Source organism: Chiloscyllium plagiosum, unplaced genomic scaffold (assembly GCF_037043375.1).
Source record: "Chiloscyllium plagiosum isolate Xiang-an unplaced genomic scaffold, Cpla_swu_hap1 HiC_scaffold_1, whole genome shotgun sequence".
Lineage (NCBI taxonomy): Eukaryota > Metazoa > Chordata > Chondrichthyes > Orectolobiformes > Hemiscylliidae > Chiloscyllium > Chiloscyllium plagiosum.
In genome coordinates, this window is record NW_028270139.1 from 164308503 (window position 1) to 164327186 (window position 18684).

General features: G+C 50.1%; 1 protein-coding gene and 1 non-coding gene across 4 annotated transcripts in view; both read left to right on the forward strand.

The window, feature by feature from the left end:
* The window catches only part of LOC122549563 (uncharacterized), a 136480-nt gene that overhangs the window by 52 nt on the left and 117744 nt on the right, over nucleotides 1-18684 (forward strand). For all 3 annotated transcript variants that reach the window (XM_087991963.1, XM_087991968.1, XM_087991966.1), the window contains exon 1: nucleotides 1-377. This exon is cut by the window's left edge. In XM_087991963.1, the coding sequence (XP_087848089.1) occupies nucleotides 4-377 (374 nt within the window). In that variant the 5' untranslated portion in view covers nucleotides 1-3. The remainder of the gene's footprint in view (nucleotides 378-18684) is intronic.
* Nucleotides 17714-17816, forward strand: LOC122555996 (U6 spliceosomal RNA). The gene has a single exon (XR_006313417.1). It is a non-coding gene; the product is annotated as a U6 spliceosomal RNA (small nuclear RNA).

Sequence of the window (18684 nt, forward strand, 5' to 3'; positions counted from 1 at the left end):
GTGATGGCCGGTATTCTGGCCTTACAGAGTCCGCACTGGTTCCCCAGTCATGTTCAGGTCACCGTGCTGAGAGCCAGAGGCTTGAGAGCTAAAGGCAAACACAACAGCAGCGATGCGTTTGCTATCATCCAGCTGGGGAAGGAGAGATACTGCACCTCAGTGCAGGAGCAGAGCCGGGAGCCCGAGTGGAAGGAGGAGTGTATCTTTGAGGTTCTCCCGGACTGGCTGCTGGAAGCTGAAGGAGGGGGACATGGAACAGGCAAGGAGCTGCTCATTACCATCATGCACAGGTCGCTGCTGGCCATGGACAAGTTCCTGGGACAGCTCGCCCTGCCCCTGGCTGCAGCCTTCCAGCAGAAGACCAGCAGAAAACCCGAGTGAGTTCACCCCCGACACCCCTCCACCCTCCTTCCCCCCCACTCCCCTCCACCCTCCTTCCGCCCACTCCCCTCCACCCTCCTTCCCCCCACTCCCCTCCACCCTCCTTCCCCCCACTCCCCTCCACCCTCCTTCCCCCCACTCCCCTCCAAACCCCACCTTCCTTCCCACCAGAAGAAAGTGGGGACTGCAAATGCTGGAGAGTCAGAGTCGAGACTGTGTGTTGCTGGAAAAGCACAACAGCTCAGGCAGCATCTGAGGAACATCGCGCCATCCCCATTACTAACCGACCTTCCCCCCCACCCCATCACTCCACCCCATCACTCCACCCCATCACTCCACCCCATCACTCCCTCGCCCCCCCCTCCCCCTCGCCCCCCCCTCGCCCCTCGCCCCCCCCTCGCCCCTCGCCCCCCCTCCCCCTCGCCCCTCGCCCCCCCTCGCCCTCGCCCACACACCCCCTCGCCCTCCGCCTCGCCCCCCCCCTCCGCCTCGCCCCCCCCTCCGCCTCGCCCCCCGTCCTCCTCCCCTCCCCCCCCCTCCCCGTCACCCTCCCCCCTCCCCCTCGCCCTCCCCACTCCCCCTCGCCCTCCCCCCTCCCCCTCGCCCTCCCCCCTCCCCCTCGCCCTCCTCTCCCCCCCTCGCCCTCCTCTCCCCCACACACCCCCTCGCCCTCCGCCTCACCTCCCCCCTCCGCCTCGCCCCACCCTCCGCCTCGCCCCCCCGTCCCCCTCCCCCCGTCCCCCTCCCCTCCGTCCCCCTCCCCCCGTCCCCCTCCCCTCCGTCCCCCTCCCCTCCGTCCCCCTCCCCTCCCCCCCCTCCCCGTCCCCCTCCCCTCCCCCCCCTCCCCGTCCCCCTCCCCTCCCCCCCCTCCCCGTCCCCCTCCCCCCCTCCCCCCCCCCGTCCTCCCCCCCCCTCCCCCGTCCCCCTCCCCCCCCCGTCCCCCCCCCGTCCCCCCCCTCCCCCGTCCCCCCCCCTCCCCGTCCCCCCCCCCTCCCCGTCCCCCCCCTCCCCCGTCCCCCCCCTCCCCCGTCCCCCCCCCTCCCCCGTCCCCCCCCTCCCCCGTCCCCCCCCCTCCCCCGTCCCCCCCCCTCCCCCGTCCCCCCCCCTCCCCCGTCCCCCCCCCTCCTCCCCGTCCTCCCCCCTCCTCCCCGTCCTCCCCCCTCCTCCCCGTCCTCCCCCGTCCTCCCCCCTCCTCCCCCCTCCCCCCCCTCCTCCCCCCCTCCCCCCCCCCCTCCTCCCCCCCCTCCTCCCCCCCCTCCCCCCCTCCCCCCCCTCCTCCCCCCCTCCCCCCCCTCCCTCCCCCCCTCCCCCCCCTCCCCCCTCCCCCCCCCCCCCCCTCCTCCCCCCCCCCTCCCCCCCCTCCCCCCTCCCCCCCCCCTCCTCCCCCCCCTCCCCCCTCCCCCCCTCCCCCCTCCCCCCCCCTCCTCCCCCCTACCCCCCTCACCCCTCCCCCCCTCTCCCCCTCACCCCTCCCCCCCCTCTCCCCCTCCCCCCCTCTCCCCCTCCTCCCCTCCCCCCCATCCCCCCTCCCCCCCCATCTCCCCCCCTCCCCCCCATCCCCCCTCCCCCCCCCCATATCCCCCCCATCCCCCCCCCTCCCCCCATCCCCCCCTCCCCCCCCATATCCCCCCCATCCCCCCCTCCCCCCCCCTCCCCCCCCTCCCCCCCTCCCTCCCCCCTCCCCCCCTCCCCCCCCCATTCCCCCCCTCCCCCCCCATTCCCCCCCTCCCCCACCTCCCCCCCCCCTCCCCCTCCCCCCCCTCCCCCTCCCCCCCCCTCCCCCTCCCCCCCCTCCCCCTCCCCCCCCTCCCCCTCCCCCCCTCCCCCTCCCCATCCCCCTCCTCCCCCTCCCCATCCCCCTCCTCCCCCTCCCCATCCCCCTCCTCCCCCTCCCCATCCCCCTCCTCCCCCTCCCCATCCCCCTCCTCCCCCTCCCCATCCCCCTCCTCCCCCTCCCCATCCCCCTCCCCATCCCTCTCCCCCCCCTCCCCATCCCCCTCCCCATCCCCATCCCCCTCCCCATCCCCCTCCCCATCCCCCTCCCCATCCCCCTCCCCATCCCCCTCCCCATCCCCCTCCCCATCCCCCTCCCCATCCCCCTCCCCATCCCCCTCCCCATCCCCCCCTCCCCCTCCCCATCCCCATCCCCCCCCCATCCCCCCTCCCCATCCCCCCATCCCCCCATCCCCCCCTCCCCCCATCCCCCCCTCCCCCCCTCCCCCCCTCCCCATCCCCCCCTCCCCCATCCCCCTCCTTCCCCTCCTTCCCCATCCCCCTCCTTCCCCTCCTTCCCCATCCCCCTCCTTCCCCTCCTTCCCCTCCTTCCCCACCCTCCCCACCCTCCCCACCCTCCCCACCCTCCCCTCCCTCCCCTCCCTCCCCACCCTCCCCACCCTCCCCACCCTCCCCACCCTCTCCCTCCCCTCCCCCTCCCCTTCCCTCCCCCCCTTCCCTCCCTCCCTCCCCCCCTTCCCTCCCTCCCTCCCCCCTTCCCTCCCCTCCCTCCCTCCCCTCCCTCCCTCCCCCCTTCCCTCCCTCCCCCCTTCCCTTCCCTCCCCCCTTCCCTTCCCTCCCCCCCTTCCCTCCCCCCCTTCCCTCCCCCCCTTCCCTCCCCCCCTTCCCTCCCCCCCTTCCCTCCCCCCCTTCCCTCCCCACCCCCCTCATTCCCCCCCCTCATTCCCCCCCCTCATTCCCCCCCCTCATTCCCCCCCCTCATTCCCCCCCCATCCCCGCCCCCGCCCCTGCACACCAACCCCCACCAGCTGCCAGCTGGTGAAATTAGAAGAGGGTTATAGTTACAGAGTGCAGTGGGGAAGGTGAAGTGTGTGTGCGGCAGCCTCTTGGCTTCCCACTGCAGCGGCGATGAATGGAGAGCCAGTGCCTGTGTGTAGTTTCCCGGAGTCTGTGGAATGGGTCTTGGGTGGAGGCCCCTCGATGGGGGCCAGGTCGCACTCTGACTCGCTTCTTTACAGTGTACAGCAGAAAAACAAACCCCCTCTCCCTGCAGTCCCAGTGGCTCCGGGCACGGAGCTCTTCCAGCCACTTGCTTCATTCCACCCGAAAGTTGCCAGAAGCAGTGTTTTAGTATTTTTTTGTTGTTTTTAATGAGGGACCCGGGGGAGAAGGGAGTGAACGGGTTTCACAAAGTAGAATGGCTGCATTCCTGGCAACAGAAAAAGAATTTTCTTGGTGGGAGAAGTGTGCTCGAAGAAGAAAGAACCTGCGTTTCTCTAGCACCTTTCTTAACCGCAGGCTGTCCCAAAGTGTCTCAGTGCTTGAAGTGTTTGGTCACTGTGGTCACACGGTGGTCAGTTGGCAAGATCTCATTATTATTAGACAGCAGCTGGATTTTGTGCAAAGGGATAGTTTTTAAAAATTCATTCACAGGATGAGGCCTTTGCTGTCTAGATCAGCATTTATTGCCCAGAGGGCAATTGGGGGGGTCAACCACATTGCTGCGGGTCTGGAGTTACGTGTCGGTCAGACCAGGGAAGGATGGCAGCTTCCTCCGTGAACACATGAGTTTTTAACAACAACCGACAATGGATTTATGGTCACCAATGGACACTTAATTCCAGATATTTATTAAACTCAAATTCCATCATCTGCCATGCCGGGATTCGAAGCCAGGTCCCCACAACATTACCTGGGTCCCTGGATTAACAGTCCAGTGACAATATCAACAGGCCATTGCTTTCCCCATGGAAAATAAGATAAGAGGATGTTCAACCCATTGGATCCGTGCTGCCAATCATTGGGATTTTTGATTTATTCCGGCATGGAAAGTAGGCGTTGCTGGCTAGGCCAGCATTTATTGCCCAGAAGGTAGTTAAGAGTCAGCCACATTGCTGTGGGTCTGGAGTCACATATAGGCCAGACCATGTAAGGATGGCAGATTTCCTTCACTGAAGGACATTAGTGAACCGATGGGTTTTTCCTGACAATGGCTTCATGATCATTAGACTCTTTAATTGAATATAATTCCAACCATCCATGGTGAGATTTGAACTCAGGTTCCCAGAACAGTACATGTTCCTCTGGATTGTTAGTCTAGTAATAATACCACTCGACCATCGCCTCTCTAGCTTATAGCTGATCTGATAATCCTCATCATCTTTCCTGCCTTATCCCCTTAACCTTGGATTCCATTCCTGGTTTAAAAACCTGTCTCGTTCATCTGTGACCGTGAACATACAACAGTTGTGTCCAGGAGAAAGTGAGGGCTGCAGATGCTGGAGATCAGAGCTGAAAATGTGTTGCTGGAAAAGCCCAGCAGGTCAGGCAGCATCCAAGGAACAGGAGAATCAACGTTTCGGGCATGAGCCCTAAGGGCTTTTCCAGCAACACATTTTCAACAGTTGTGTCTATACTGCTAACTGGGAATAACATCCTGTTTGTAATAAAAACAGACAGTACTGGAGAAACTCAGCAGGTCTGGCAGCAACGATGGAGAGAGAAACAGAGTTAACAATACATCTCTAATCGGACTCTTCCTGAAAAAGTTAACTATGTTTCTGCCTCTCTTCTGTTCCTGCTGAGTTTCTCCAGCACTTTCTGTTCTTATTTCAGGTTTCCAGCATCTACAGTATTTTGCTTCAGTTTTAGGTAACATTGCAATTTTTAATTTACTTGTGGGAAGTAAGTATCACTGGCTGGGCCCAGCATTTTTTGCCTGTCCCTAGTTGCCCCTTGAGAAGGTGGGGTGAGCTGCCTTCTTGAACCGCTGCAGTCCATGTGCTATGGGTTCACCCACAGTGCGTCATGGAGGGAATTCCAGGATTTTGACCCAGTGACAGTAAATACGGTTACATCGCCAACACTTTAAGCGCTGTTTCTAAAGTGTGATTTTTCTATAATGCGAGGTTGTACAAAAACACAACTGTCATGCTATTGAAGAACTACCTATACTTCCAAGTCAGGAGGTCAGCTTGGAGGGGAAATTGCAGAGGGTGGTGTTCCCATGTATCTGCTGCCCTTGTCCATCTGAATGGAAGTGGTTGTGGGTTTTGAAATAGTGGCATCAGAACCTTTGTGTTTACCTTAATTTTATATCTTCTCTTGTCAGTGAACTGGCACTGAAGTATCATACTGAACTTTGTGCCCAGCTCTGTGCAGTGGAGCTTGAACCCACAAATGTCTCGTTCAGAGCAAGAATGTGACCCACTGAGCGGCAACTAGTCGTTTGTGCAGCCAAACATCAATGTTTTATGTGATGGGGAAATGGGGAGATACCTGACGTGTCATGGCGAGAGGTTCTATTTTTCTGGAAAGCTCGGTCTCCTTTATAAAAAGGAGGGGATGCTTAGAGGTGACTTCATGAAGTGTTTTTAAAGTTATGAAAATGGAGAGTTGCCACTTGGGCTAACCAAAGACCATCAATATAAGACAGTGAGTGCTGAGGGAGTCAAAAACAAAAGCTCAGCAGGCCAGGCACCAGCTGTGGAGAGAAATCAGTTAACGTTTCGGGTCGAGTGACCCTTCCTCAGAACTGAGGGAGTGCCGGGTGGGGAGATTAGGGTTGCTGGGGAGAAGGTGAGGGATGTTGGGGTTGGCTGTTTTTTTGGGAGGAGGGGGAAGTGTGTTTGGGCAGTGGTGGAAGGGATTAGGTTCTGGGGATTTTGGTGGCTATAGGGAGTGGGAGGGACAGGGAAACAGGGAGAGTGGGGTTGGGGGAACGGGAAGGGTGAGGTTTGGGGAACAGGTGTTGAATGGCTGCGGTATGAGGTGTGTGGCCAACCAGCTCTGATGTCTGATTAGGAGAATCCAGGGTTACGGGGAAAGAAAATTGGACATGAGGAATGTTGGATCAGCTATGATCCCATTGAATGTGGGAAAGACTCAAAGGGCTGAATGGCCTGCTCCTGTTCCTATTTCTTAAGGTGTACATACTTTGAGGCAGACAGCTTGTTCTCCTGACTCCAGTGTGACCATTGGCCAACTTTGCTGGCCAACTTCAGCCTCCTCTCCTGGGAACCACAATGGTGAGGGAAGCAGACAATGCTGGAGAAACTCAGGTGTATGGGAAGAAAGCAGAGTTAACATTGAGTCCGGTGACTCTTCATCAGAACTGTTAGTGGCTGGGAATAAGTGGTATTTATGAACCTGAAGTGAGGGCAAAGGGAAAAGGTATGAAAGAGGTAGGTAAATGAGATTATGGACAGCATGCTGGGACAAATAAAATGCTGAATAGGTGATAATAGGAGCTTAGAGTGAGGAATGGGTTCACTGTGCTGAATCCAACCTTAATGTGATACTGGACCTGGGAGTACATGGGAATGGATGACTATGCTAAAGGCAACTCATGTCATAACAGAACCGAGTGTGGGTAAAAATATGGAAGCTGAAAATGTGTTGCTGGAAAAGCGCAGCAGGTCAGGCAGCATCCAAGGAACAGGAGAATCGACGTTTCGGGCATAAGCCCTTCATTTCGGGCATAAGCATTTTCAGCTCTGATCTCCAGCATCTGCAGCCCTCACTTTCTCCTTAAAAATATGGAAGGGTGGATTCAGGCTGCAATGTTATTGAACTCAATGTTGAGTGTTAGAGGTTGCAGGGTTTAGTGTTGGCTGGCTGTTTAATGTAGATTGGAGTGAGGGTAAAGTGTGTACACTTGATGTGCCCCAGCCTTCCCAGCTGTGTTCACTGGGGTAGTGAGTGGGGTTAGCCTCACCCTCTCTGAGCTCCAGGTTCTTAGTCATCTTGTAGCATTGTTATTGCTGGCCAGACTCAGTCCAGCTGACTCTATCTAAAGAAGCGCGAGAGCTTAGCAGTCTCTGAGCCTGTTTGGCTCAGTCACTCATCATGAGCTGTTGCAGCTGAGCAGTCTGTACTGCCCTCGTGTTTCTCTTGTATGAAGCTGTCAAGCTGGAGCAGCTTAAAGTAGAGGTTGCCTCCCAGCCCCAACATCCACCACGTTTTGCTCTTTTTTCTTCCAAGCTCCCTCAGCTAGAGCTTGGAACAAACTGTGAAATGAAAGAAAATGTTGTGCTTGTGTTGAATGTAACATCCCAGTGAGTGTGTAGGTGTTGCAACCTCAGGGCTGTGTGCCGTGCAGAGGAAACATTGCATACATAGAAACTTCTCTAATCCTTAATGTTGTGTTTCTAAATAGACAGAGTGTGGTTGATACCATTTTTTCAGTGTGGGTGTACATGGGGTGTGCCTGCAAACTGCTTTCCTGATAGGAATTGAATTCTTCAGTAACCTCAGATCCCAATTCCCCCTTCAGTGTCTCATCTGTTCTCCCTTACTGACACCATCCTCGTTTATACCCGTGTGCATTTCTCTCACAGACATTCACTCTCTTCCAGCTTCCTGAATTTAACTTAAGACCCAAAGTGACCTGTCATTCTCTGATTCATTCTGTCCCAGGAATCAAACCTGTATGCTTTCGTTGCTCCCCCTCAGTCTGTCTCACTCCCACCCTGTAAGACCTAGCCTTGTCCTCCCACTGCTGCTGTATCACCAGATCCTAGTAATGAAATTTCATTGCTTCTGGAGATAAAATTGGGTTAGGCAATTAGATTGAGGTAAATGATATCAATGAGTGGATCTACAGTTGAGAGAATTGTGACAATCTCTGTCTGATTGCGACCAGTGTTTGCTGATAAGAGTTTGCCTAAGGGTTAATCACTGTGTAAGGGCACAGAGCTAATAATTCAGGGTAAGGGTTAATCTCTGTAATTATACAGTGATACTAATTCAGCAGGGTAAGGGTTAATCGCGGTATAACTGTGCAGGGAATTTAGTTCAATGAGAGTGAGGGTTGATTACTGCCAGAATCAAATTTGATTCACTTTTCAGTTTGTTGAACTCACTTTGTGTAACTAGTTGAGTGACCGCCCTCACTTCCCCCGCCTTTTAGGATTGGGGTGACTAATTCACCAAAAATCTAAAGTGCTGCGGTATTTCTCTCTTTTCGAGGAAGGCAGAAATGAAAACCGATATTGTGTAGCAGCAGCCTTAATGATAAGTTAATAGTCTGGGTGTCGACATTATCAGTAATGGAAAAGTCTCATAGCCAGAGTCCCCACCCAACATTCAAGTCAATCTCTACTTTTGCTGTGTGTGTGTGTGTGTGCGCGCGCAGTAAAGTGCCAGCAGTGTGTGTCTGCAGCTTTCCCTGATAACTCTCGCAGTGGCTGACTTGCTCTCGTTTTAGAGTTGGCAGTTATGGGCATGTTCCTCAAAGTTTCATTTTGCTTTGTCCTGCCATTGACCCTCATCCAGTATCTTTACAACATATATTCAAAGAAATCGTTTTTTAAAAAAAAAGCATTTAAGTTAGATTTTCTCTTGGGTGTTCCTCAGAGTGCTTTTTAATATAGAATGTCCACAACATGGAAACAGGCCATTCAGCCCAACAAGTCTACAGCATTCAACCCAGACCCATCCCTAAAACCCTGCAATTCCTATGGCTAATGCACCTAACCTACACATCCCTGACACTATGAGCAATTTAGCATAGACAATCCACCTGACCTGCACATCTTTGGATTGTGGGTGGAAACCGGAGCGCCCGGAGGAAACTCGCACAGACATAGGGAGAATGTCTGTGTGGAATTTGTACAATCAGCCGAGGCTGGAATTGAACCCAGGCCCCTGGCACTGTGACGCAGTGGTACTAACCATTGAACCAACCTGGCTCTCCAGACCATTCCTTGGAATTCTAGGACAATCCTGGACTGTTAAGACCTGACAGGAATCCTGGGGTTGCCACTTGAAGCAGTTACTTGTCTAAAATCCCATCTGTCTGCCCCTTATCCATGAGAACAGGTGACTGACTCAAAGCACATTGGATCTTCCACGCTGGATCAGGAGGTAATGGCCCAGTAATGATCCGGGGATGTGGATTTGAATGCATTCCTGATGAAGGGCTTTTGCCCGAAACGTCGATTTTCCTGCTCCTCGGATGCTGCCTGAACGGCTGTGCTTTTCCAGCACCACTCTAATCCAGAATCTGGTTTCCAGCATCTGCAGTCATTACTTTTACCTCATTGAATCCCACCGTGGCAGATGGTGGATTATGAATTCAATAATAATCTTGAATTAAGAATCTCGTGATGACAATGAAATGATTGTTGAGGAGAAACCCTTCTGGTTCACTGATATCCTCTAGGAAAGAAAATTGTCATCCTTACCTGGTCTGGCCTACACGTGACTCCAGACCCACAGCAATGTGGTTGACTCTTAATTGCCCTCTGGGCAATAAATGCAGGCACAGCCACTGAGGCTTATATGAATAAAAGAATTCTTTGTAATTCCCTCCATAGCTTTGTCTGTTGCTTTAATCTTCTGTAGTCTGACAATCTCCATATGTAGCTCCTCGAGAAACCCTGATTTTATTTGCTTTCCCGTTGGTAGCTATGCCTTTTACTGGGCCTCAAGCACTGGAATCCTCTTTGTAAACCTCTCTATATATCTCTCCTCCTCCTCCTACGTTTGTACTTTGAAATCTACCTCTTTTTGACCAAGCTTTTGGTCATGTGGTTGACTATCTTCCTGTGGGCTCAGGGTCAGACCTTGTTCACGATCATTTCTGTGAAGTATAAAGAATGGAATGATGTATGTAGAAGTAGACTTTGTTGGGCAAGGGGGTGAGAGCAGGAGGATGATACAAGACTACGTGAAAGAAATTGGATCGAAGGCAGGAGAACCTCCTTCTCACAATGAGGTATGTGGTTATGGAAATCATTTCGTTGAAGCAGAATTTGAGATTCAATTGGAGATTTGAACAAAGGAGAAAAGGGAATGGGATGTGACAAGAGACAGGTAACCACAGTTATGACAACCAACTCATGTGGAAAGTGAATGGTGATCATGGCTCACGAGTTGGACCCAATGGTCTGTTTCCGTGCTGTAGGTTTTGTAGAATGATCTTTTTGTGAACCTTCTCTGGGAGAAGATACTCCCAAATTGTATCCCAATTGTTTGAACAGGCCCTGTCAAACATGGAGGGTGTCTGGAATCTACTCAACGATCCGGCTTCCATCACTTGCAAGGAAGTGAATTCCAAAGGTGATTCTCTGAGAGAAGAGATTCCTCATTATCTCCATTTTAATGTCACAGTTGTACTAAGAGAGATCTTGGATGGCTCATCCAGCGAGTTCATATGGATAGAACTCCGGAATAAGAAAAGTCTAGTCACTATGATGGGGTTATACTGTAGGCTTCCAATAGCCAGCAGGAATTGGATATGTACACAGATCATGGAAAGATGTTAAACAACACAGTTGTTGTAGTCAGTATTTTGAACCCCCCCCCCCCCATATTGACTGGGACTCCCTTAGTGTCAGGGGCTTGGATGAGGCAGAATTTGTTCGGTGCATCCAGGAGGGTTTCTTGAAACAATATGTAAATAGTCCAGCAAGGGAAAGGCCCATACTAGACCTTTTTGTTGCAGAAGGAGTCTGGCCAGGTGACCAAAGTTGCAGTGGGGGAACCTTTTGGGAACAGTGATCATAATTCTGTAAGCATTAAGATAGTTATGGATAAAGACAAGACTGGTTCTTGGGTGAAAGTTCCAACAATGGGGGAGAAGGCTAATTACAACAGTATTAAGCAGGAACTGGAGAAATTAGATTGGGAGTGGCTGTTTGAGGGTAAATCCACATCTGACATGTGGGAGTCTTTTAAAGGCCAGTTGATCAGAGTTCAGGACCTGCATGTTCCTGTGAGGATGAAAGATTAGAACGGCAAGATTCAGGAACGCAGGATGCCGCGATAATGAAAGTTTGGTCAAATAGAAAAAGGAAATCTATGTAGGGTTTTGGAAACTGAAATCAGACAATGTTCTTGAGGACTATAAAGGAAGCATGAAATACATTAAACGGGGAACTAGCAGGGCTAAAGGGGACCATGAAATGTCCTTGGCAAGTCAGATTAAGGAGAATCCCAAAGCATTTTTCACATATATTAGGAGCAAGAGGATAACTCGGGAAAGGACAAAGGAGGGATTTTGTTTGTGAAGTCAGAGGAAGCTCCAATGAATACTTTGCATCAGTATTCACCGAAGAGGAGGACACAGATGATGGTAAGATTAGGGAGGGGGTATGTTGATATTAAGAAAGAGGGAGTGTCATGTATCTTAAAAAAATATTAAGGTATGTTAATTTCCAGTGCCCAATTAAATCTATCCAAGGAAAGGGAGGAGATTGCTGGGATCTCAACAGATTTTTGTTTCATCTTTAGCCACGGGTGAGGTCTCAAAGAGAATGGCCAGTGTTATTCTTTTGTATTTGAAGGACAACAGGGATAAATGCAGGAAATTATGGGCTGGTAAGCCTTACATTAGTGGTTGGAAAATTATTGGTGAGGCTTGTGAGGGACAAAATTTACTTGCATTTGAAAAACAAATATTATTAGAGATAATCAGCATGGCTTTATGCAGGGGTGGTATTGTCTTACAAATTTAATTCAGTGCCTCTTGGTAGGTTGGACAAGAAGATTAGGTCACATGGGATCCACACTGAGTTGGTAAGGTTTGGTAAAAATTTTGGATCAAAATTGGTTTGGTTACAGAAAACAGAAGGTAGTTGTCGAGGGGTGTTTTTCTGACTGGAGATTTGTGACCAGAGGTGTTCTGTAAGGACCAGTGATAGGACCCTTTTTGCTTGTTGTAAATATAAATGATTTGGATGAAAAAAATTAGGCGGTCTGACTATGAAAATGGTGGACATGAAAATGGTGGGACCCTTAAGAGCATTGATATAAGGAGGGACCTTGGTGTGCAAGTCCATAGCTCCTGAAAATGACAACGCAATTGGATAAAATGGTAAAGAAGGCTTATGATACATTGTCTCCTTCGGTCAGGGCACTGAGAATAAAAGGCTGGCAAGTCATTTTTTTTAGGTGTCTAAAACTTTAGTGAGGCCACATTTGGAGTATTGTGTGCAATTCTGGTGCCACACGACAGGAAAGATGAGGAGACTTGGCGGGGGGGGGGGGGGTGAAAGAGGTTTACCAGGGGGTTGTCTGGATTAGAGTATATTAGTTATAAGGAGAGGTTGGACAGACTTGGATTGTTTTCACTAGAGTATTGTTGGCTGAGGGGTGACCTGATAAACTATATAAAATGTGAGAGGTGTGGATAGTTAGAGTCTTTTCCCCAGGGTGGAAATATCAAATACTAGGGGCATAGGTTTAAGGAGAAAGGGGGAAATGTTTAAATGAGTTTTACACAGAGGATGGTGGGAATGTGCTGCCAGGGGAGGTGCTAGAAGCAGATATGATAGCAAAATTTTAAGACACATTTACACAGACACATGAACAGGCAGGGAATAGATGGATATGGACCATAGGTAGGCAGATAGGATTAGTTTAGAATGGCATCATGGTAGGCCGAAGGGCCTGTTCCTGCACTGGACTGTTCCTTAATGGGAGACACTTAATTGAAACTGCACCCTCTAGCTCTAGTTACCACCAAGAGTGGAAACATCTCAGCCCAGGAGAAAGTGAGGACTGCAGATGCTGGAGATCAGAGTCAAAAAGTGTGGCGCTGGAAAAGCACAGCAGCCGGTCAGGCAGCATCTGAGGAGCATGAGAGTCAACGTTTCAAGTGTAAGCTCTTCATCAGGAATGCTGACTCTCCTGCTCCTCAGATGCTGCCTGACCAGCTGTACACCAGTCAATGAAGGTAAGCATGCAGGTACAGTAGGTAGTGAAGAAGGCTAATAGCATGCTGGCCTTCATAACAAGAGGGATTGAGTATAGAAACAAAGAGGTTCTTCTGCAGCTGCACAGGGCCCAGGTGAGACCACACCTGGAGTACTGTGTGCAGTTCTGGTCTCCAAATTTGAGGAATGACATTCTGGCTATTGAGGGAGTGCAGCGTAGGTTCACGAGGTCAATTCCTGGAATGGCGGGACTATCTTATGCTGAAAGACTGGAGCGACTGGACTTGTATACCCTTGAGTTTAGAAGACTGAGAGGGGATCTGATTGAGACATATAAAATTATTAAAGGATTGAACACTCTGGAGGCAGGAAACATGTTTCACTGATGGGTGAGTGCCATACCAGAGGACACAGCTTAAAAATACGGAGTAGATAGTTTAGGACAGAGGTGAGGAGAAACTTCGTCACCCAGAGAGTAGTGGCTGTGTGGAATGCTCTGCCCCAGAAGGCAGTGGAGGCCCAGTCACTGGATTCATTTCAGAAAGAGTTGGATAGAGCTCTCAAGGATAGTGGAATCATTGGTTATGGGGATAAGGCAGGAACAGGATACTGATTAAGGATGATCAGGCATGATCATAATAAATGGTGGTGCAGGCTCGAAGGGCAGAATGGCCTACTCCTGCACCTATTGTCTATTGCTTTTCCAGCACCACACGTTTCACCACCATAGCCCAACCTACTCCTGTCCCCTCAGGATCTTGTGTTTCAAAAATGTTATCTCAATTCCAATAGATTAAAAAAAATCACAAAATTGTTTTGATGAAGAAAGAATTTGGTCCATTGTGTGAAATTGGCTCTTCAAACCAGCCTCATTGGCACAAGGTAATCTCCTGCCTTTCCTAAATACTCTTGCTCACCATTTCTATCTGAATAATCACCCACTGCCCCTCCTGAATGGCTCAATTGAGCTGCATCCACCACATTTCCAGGCATTGCATTCCATACAGGGCCTGTGTGTCTAACGATTCCCTGTCAGGAAGTGCCCTACCTTCCTAGGAGTCAGCCTCATGATCCTTCTCTGAAGTGTTTTTCCCTCCTTAGGTCAGAAGGCCAGAACTCCACACAGTGCTGTTGGTGTGAGCTCACTGGTGCTCTGCCCCCTTTGCAGTAAAGTTAATTCTATTCCTTTGTCTACGAATGACAAATTTCATTTGCCTTCCTAATTACTTGCTGTATTTGTGTGCCAACATTTTGTGATCGTGTACCAGGACTCCCAGATTCCTCTGGACTGTGACATTCTGTGTTCTCTCTCCATTTAAATGCTATTCTGTTTTTCTCTTCCTCCTGCCAAAGTGGACACGTTATACTTCATCTGTCAATGTCTTTGCCAACTTAATGAATTTTTGTAGATTCTTCGCATTCTCCTCCCGACTTATTTTCCTGCCTATCTTGGTGTCATCAGCAAATCTGCCTACAATGCAGTTAGTCCCTCTATCCAAGTCACTGATGTAGATTGTAAATAGCTCTGATCCCTGTGGCATGCCTGAGATTAACCTATTTATCCTGGTGGTGGGGGAAGTTAAACTGGGAGGGGGAGCACTGTAGAGTGGCTGGGAGCGAGCATCTCGTCCAGGTCAGTGCTTCCTGCAGAGTTCAGGAAGACAGTGGCAATAAATGAAGAAAGTAGCAAATGTGATAGTAACAGAACATTTCCGAATCCTGGTGCTCAAGGCTATTAAAGTGGAATGTTTCCTTTCTTTCATGACCATGGGCTTCGTTGCTCACACCTAGGCTTGTCCCTGACAGAGCACAGTGACTGCAGTAGGCTGCTGACACAGCAGCTGAGCGTTCTGCTCAAACTGGACTCTGTCCAGCCTCTTGAGATTAAGTGCACTGCATCACTCAGCTATTTAGCACACAGGCAGGATTCTTCTGAACTGCATCAGCTGGTCTCACAAGGCTGATTTATTCAGGATGTTGAGGGTGTTTCAAGTGGGAATGAGCGAGAGTCCTTCTCCAGTTTATTGTAAACTCTGTTTTCACTCGCTTACTCAGTAAGCTACCAACTGTTCAAACAGGAGTTGCATCCTGCAGTTTGAGTACAGCAAACGTGGGATTGAGCAACGACAACTTTCCATTTACTCCACGCTGCTAGATCCAGTCGTTTCTCATGCCGTTTCATCGAATTTTAACAGAGCAAAAGACAGACCGTTCGGCCCCTTGAGCTGTACCTTTTAAAAGAGCTCTCCAATTAATGTGCCATCCCTTCTCTTTCTCTATTGCCCTGCGCGTGTCTCCTTTTCAAAGGTTTCCCCAATTTTCTTTTGAAAAGAAACCAGCAGCAAAATGACTCAGTGGTTAGCACTGCTGTCTCACAGCACCAGGGGCCTAGATTCGGTTACACTCTCGGGCGGCTGTCTCTGTGAAGTTTGTACGCTTTCCCCACGTCTATATGGGTTTCCTCCCACAGTTCAAAGATGTGCAGATTGGGTGCATTGGCCATGCTAAATTGCCCATAGTGTTCAGGGATGTGCAGGCTGGGTGGATTAACTGTGACAAACGTAGGGTTACACAGTTTGGTTTGGGTGGGATGCTCTTCAGAGGGTCAGTGTGGAGTGGATGGGCCAAACGGCTAGCTTCCACGGTGTGGGGATTCTATTGAAATTATTATTGAATCAGGCAGTGCATTTCAGATCACAGCAACTTGATGTTGAGCTTGGGTTCTTCCTCTTCATGAGCAGCTTTGCCTTATTGATTTTTCTCAAGCTGAACATCTCCCTCCCTACTTGTAGCAAGCAGCCAAACCCAGCGCCTCCACTCTGTCTAAGTCACTGAAGTCCCTCAATCTGGTCAGTCCCCTCTGCTTCAACCCATGACACATTTCCAAAATTGTACACAATACTTTAGGTTGAGTATTGATGATTTAGAAATGTTTAATCAAAGCTTCCCAGCTTGTGTACTCTCTCCCTCCATTAATGATTTGGAGGTACTGGTGTTGGACTGGGGTGGACAAAGTTTAAAAATCACACAACACCAGGTTATAGTCCAACAGGTTTTTTTGGAAGCACTAGCTTTCAGAGCACTGCTCCTTCATCAGGTGGTTTTTTTTAGATTACATTACAGTGTGGAAACAGGCCCTTCGGCCCAACAAGTCCACACCGACCCGCCGAAGCGAAACCCACCCATACCCCTACATTTACCCCTTACCTAACACTACGGGCAATTTAGCATGGCCAATTCACCTGATCCTGCACATCTTTTGGACTGTGGGGGGAAACCGGAGCATCCGGAGGAAACCCACGCAGACACGGGGAGAACGTGCAAACTCCACACAGTCAGTCGCCTGAGGCGGGAATTGAACCTGGGTCTCAGGCGCTGTGAGGCAGCAGTGCTAACCACTGTGCCACCGTGCCGCCGGTTGTGGAGTATAAAATCGTAAGACACAGAATTTATAGCAAAAGTTTACAATGTGATGGAACTAAAATTATGTATTGAGAAAGGCCTGGATTATTTAACTCTCTCATCTTTTAGAATAAGCAGTTTGGTTTCAATTCTTTCATATGTAAATCCCAGAAATTGTTTTGGACTCAACTTTTTAAACAATAGCGTGAAGTCTGTCTGTGTCCCACTGCTATGTCAGACTGATAAACCCTCTATATAGTTTACATGGATGCTAATTTACAACTCTATCAATGAAGCCAGGAATCCTCATTTATCATTTGGTCAGCCATCTCCACCTATCTGACAGCTTCAAGGATGTTTGTGATTTTTTTGAGAAGATTTGGAGATCAGATTGAGGTTCAGGTTGTAAGTTTGCTCGCTGAGCTGGTAGATTTATTCTCAGACTTCAACGGAGGCTCACTGATGTTACCTCGCATGGTGATGAAATGTCTGAGAACAAATCTACCAGCCAAGTGAGCAAAACGTATAACCTGAGCTTCAAGGATTTGTGTACATATGTTCCCAGGAATCTCAATGCAGCAGACCCCTTCCCAGAAATTCCTGTTGTAGATTCACGGATGTTTGTACAGAAGGGCTCCATTCAACTCATCATGTGTGTGCTGGCCAACAAAGACCTATCTACACTAATTCCATTTTCAAGATTTTAGTCCATAGTCCTGTGGAATTCCCTGCCCAGTGAAGCAGTTGAGTGAATGTTTTTAAGGTGAAGATAAATTTTTTAACAGTAAAGGAATTAAGGGTTATGGTGAGTGGGTGGGTAAGTGGAGCTGAGTCCACAAAAAGATCTTATTGAATGGTGGAGTAGGCTCGACGGGCCAGATGCCTACTCCTGCTACTGTTTCTTACATTCTTATGTCCTGGAGGCTGTGGCAACTCAAGTGAATATCTAAATACTGCTGAATATTTCAAGAGTATCTGACTCAAACATACTTTCAGGCGGTGAGTTCCAGACTCTCTCAATCCTTGGGCGAAAAATATTCGCTTCAACTCCCCTCAGCTTTATACCCCTTATGTTAAATCTATGCCCTCTGGTTAGTGACCCCTCTACTAATGGAAAAGTGCCTTCCTATCCACCCTATCTATGGCCCTCAATTTTACAGAACTGTATGAAGTCCCCTCTCAACCTTTGCTACTCCAAGGAAAACAACCCAAGCCTGCCCAGTCTTTTCTCATAGCTCAGGCCGTCCAGCCCAGGCTGATTCCTGGTAAATCTCCTCTGCATCCTCTCCAGTGCTCCCATATCTTGTTATAATGTCATGATCACTTCAGCAAATATACTAACATTGAAACAATGCAGAGATGTTTAGCATGGCTCCTGTGCTAGGATTCATGAGAGTTTGTGAAAAGTTCTATATTTTTAAGTAAGCTGAAAGCTGGACAGCTGGTTTGCAAGGAAGTGCTGGCTGCAGTGTGGATTCAATTCCTGTACTAGCTGAAGTTAGCGTGAAGGACTCTCCTTCTCAAACTCTCCCCTTATGAGACAAGGTGACCTTCAGGTTAAACCACCACCTCCGATCTATTCTCTCATTCGAGACATCCTATGGATTGGTGAGACTGTCGAGACTTTATCTTTTAGAATGTGATGACCAGACTGCACACAGTACTCCAGCTGTGGCCTAACCAGTAATTTCTGCAACCTCCTAATGTGTAAACTTCCAGTGGAGCAAACTGCTTCCAAATTACTCCCACTCTAAAATCCCAAAGGGACAATGTTATTCCCCAATCAGTCACAGAATAAATTAAAGTGTAGAGCAGTTGAGTACTTTCTCAGTAATTCTGTGTACGTCAGTCTGCTGAAAGTGCAGACTGATGGTGTTTTGAACTCTGCCTGATTGATGGGTTGTGAGTAGCAAGTATTGCAGATTGGTTCTTCACTTTGCATAGTCCGTCAGACTCCTAATGTAAGCATAACATTTTGCTGGCCAGCAAGCCATTTATCCTGTTTAAACAGCCCATCGTTTAGTGCTGTGTCATTGCTTTTTTGTACATGCACAATCACTACGGCTTCTACAGACTGCTGAACTGGAACCTTACAAGCTCACAGCTGGTGGGGGAGGACAGAGAGAGAGAGAGAGAGAGAGAGTGTTGGGGGGGGGGGGGGAGTGGTGCGAAGGAGTTAGTTTTGCTGTCTTTGGCAGGAGCAGGCCCAATATTTGAAGAAACTTTATACAGCATTTTTGTACAGATGTGATTTGAAAATCAATTGTTTCCTGAAATTACAGCGTGG